General features: G+C 54.1%; 1 protein-coding gene across 1 annotated transcript; it reads right to left on the minus strand.

Annotated features, from left to right (window-relative positions):
* Positions 1-462: 462 nt before the first annotated feature.
* On the minus strand, positions 463-1,395 carry LOC112818950 (olfactory receptor 1G1-like; the record flags this gene model as incomplete). Its single annotated transcript, XM_025866012.1, has 1 exon — positions 463-1,395. A coding segment is annotated over one exon (933 nt), but the record flags the coding sequence as incomplete, so codon positions are not given.
* Positions 1,396-1,400: the final 5 nt, after the last annotated feature.

A 1,400-nucleotide genomic window follows, 5' to 3' on the forward strand; every position in this document is an offset into this window, starting at 1 on the left:
TCAGTGAATTGCTTCCAAAGCTGGGCTTGGAAATGGTCCCTGAAACTCGGAGCACTTGACCCTTCCATCTCTTGTGAGCATTGCTTATAGGTGAGGGGGACCTGTTAGTCATAGACTGAGCTGATACCTGCCTTCATCCCAGAACCTGAGTTCTGTCTGATGTTCTTTTGGAAATTCCCACTTTGTGGTTTGAATCTGCTTGGACGCTTATACCCACTAATCAAGTCACCCTGTAGGGATTGCTGGCCATTGCTGGTCACTCCTTCTTCCATGTTGAGCTGTATCCTTGGCCAATTGATCTTACTCTACTTCTGTGCTGCCAGGCATTCTCTGTTTATTGAACCTGCTCGTGAACACCGAGCATCCATCCTACCTTGAGCTTGAGTTTTCAAAATTGCAGTGGAGAAGTGCAGGGAGAAGGCATTTCAGAGAGCCTGACCTTCCAGTCTGGGGCAGGACCCTTTACAGAATAGAGCATCTTCTCCAGCCTGAGAGCCTCCACAGAGCCCCCTTTATGTCCCTGTTCCTCAGGCTGTAGATGAAGGGGTTCAGCATGGGGGTGACCATCGTGTATACCACAGATGCCACCATTCCAGTGTCTGCCGAGTAGGAGGATGAGGGCTGGAAATACACCAGAAAGACAGTTCCGTAGAAGAGAGTGACCACTGTCAGGTGAGAGCCACAGGTCGAGAAGACTTTGTGCTTCCCCCCAGCCGAGGGGACCTTGAGGATGGTGTGCATGATGTGGGCATAAGAGACCAGGACACAGGCGAGAGGGACCACACCCGAGAGGGCTGCTTCAGCAAACATCGTGACCTGAAAGATCTGGGTGTCTGAGCAGGCAAGTTTGAGGAGAGGGAGAAGGTCACAGAAAAAGTGTGGGATGGAATGGGAGGCACAGAAGGAGAACTGAGACATGAGGAGGGTGAGGGAGAAGGCCAGGAGGTGCGCGCAGAGCCAGGATGCGGCGACCAGCAGCAGGCAGCGCTGGGGACACATGATCGTGGTGTAGTGGAGAGGAAGACAGATGGCCACGTAGCGGTCGTATGCCATCACGGCCAGCAGGAAGTCGTCCAGCAGGGCCAGTGCCATGAAGAAGTACATCTGCACGAGGCACCCAGTGTGAGAGATGGTGTGGTGTTGTGTGAGGATGTTCACCAGCACCTTGGGGACAATGGTGCAGGAGAAGCAGGTATCGATGAGGGACAGGTTGGCCAGGAAGAAGTACATGGGGGTGTGGAGGTGCTGGTCAGCAACTACGGCCAGGATGATGAGCAGGTTCCCCAACACGGTCACCAGGTACATGCCCAGGAAGAGCCCAAACAGGAGGGGCGGCTGCTCTGGGTGTTCAGAGAAGCCCAGGAGCAGGAAGTCAGCGATGCTGGTGTGGTTTCTGATTG

This window comes from Callorhinus ursinus, unplaced genomic scaffold (genome assembly GCF_003265705.2).
Source record: "Callorhinus ursinus isolate GAN/ISIS: 27379988/994484 unplaced genomic scaffold, GSC_fseal_2.0 scaffold1856, whole genome shotgun sequence".
In the NCBI taxonomy this organism is placed as follows: Eukaryota; Metazoa; Chordata; class Mammalia; order Carnivora; family Otariidae; genus Callorhinus; species Callorhinus ursinus.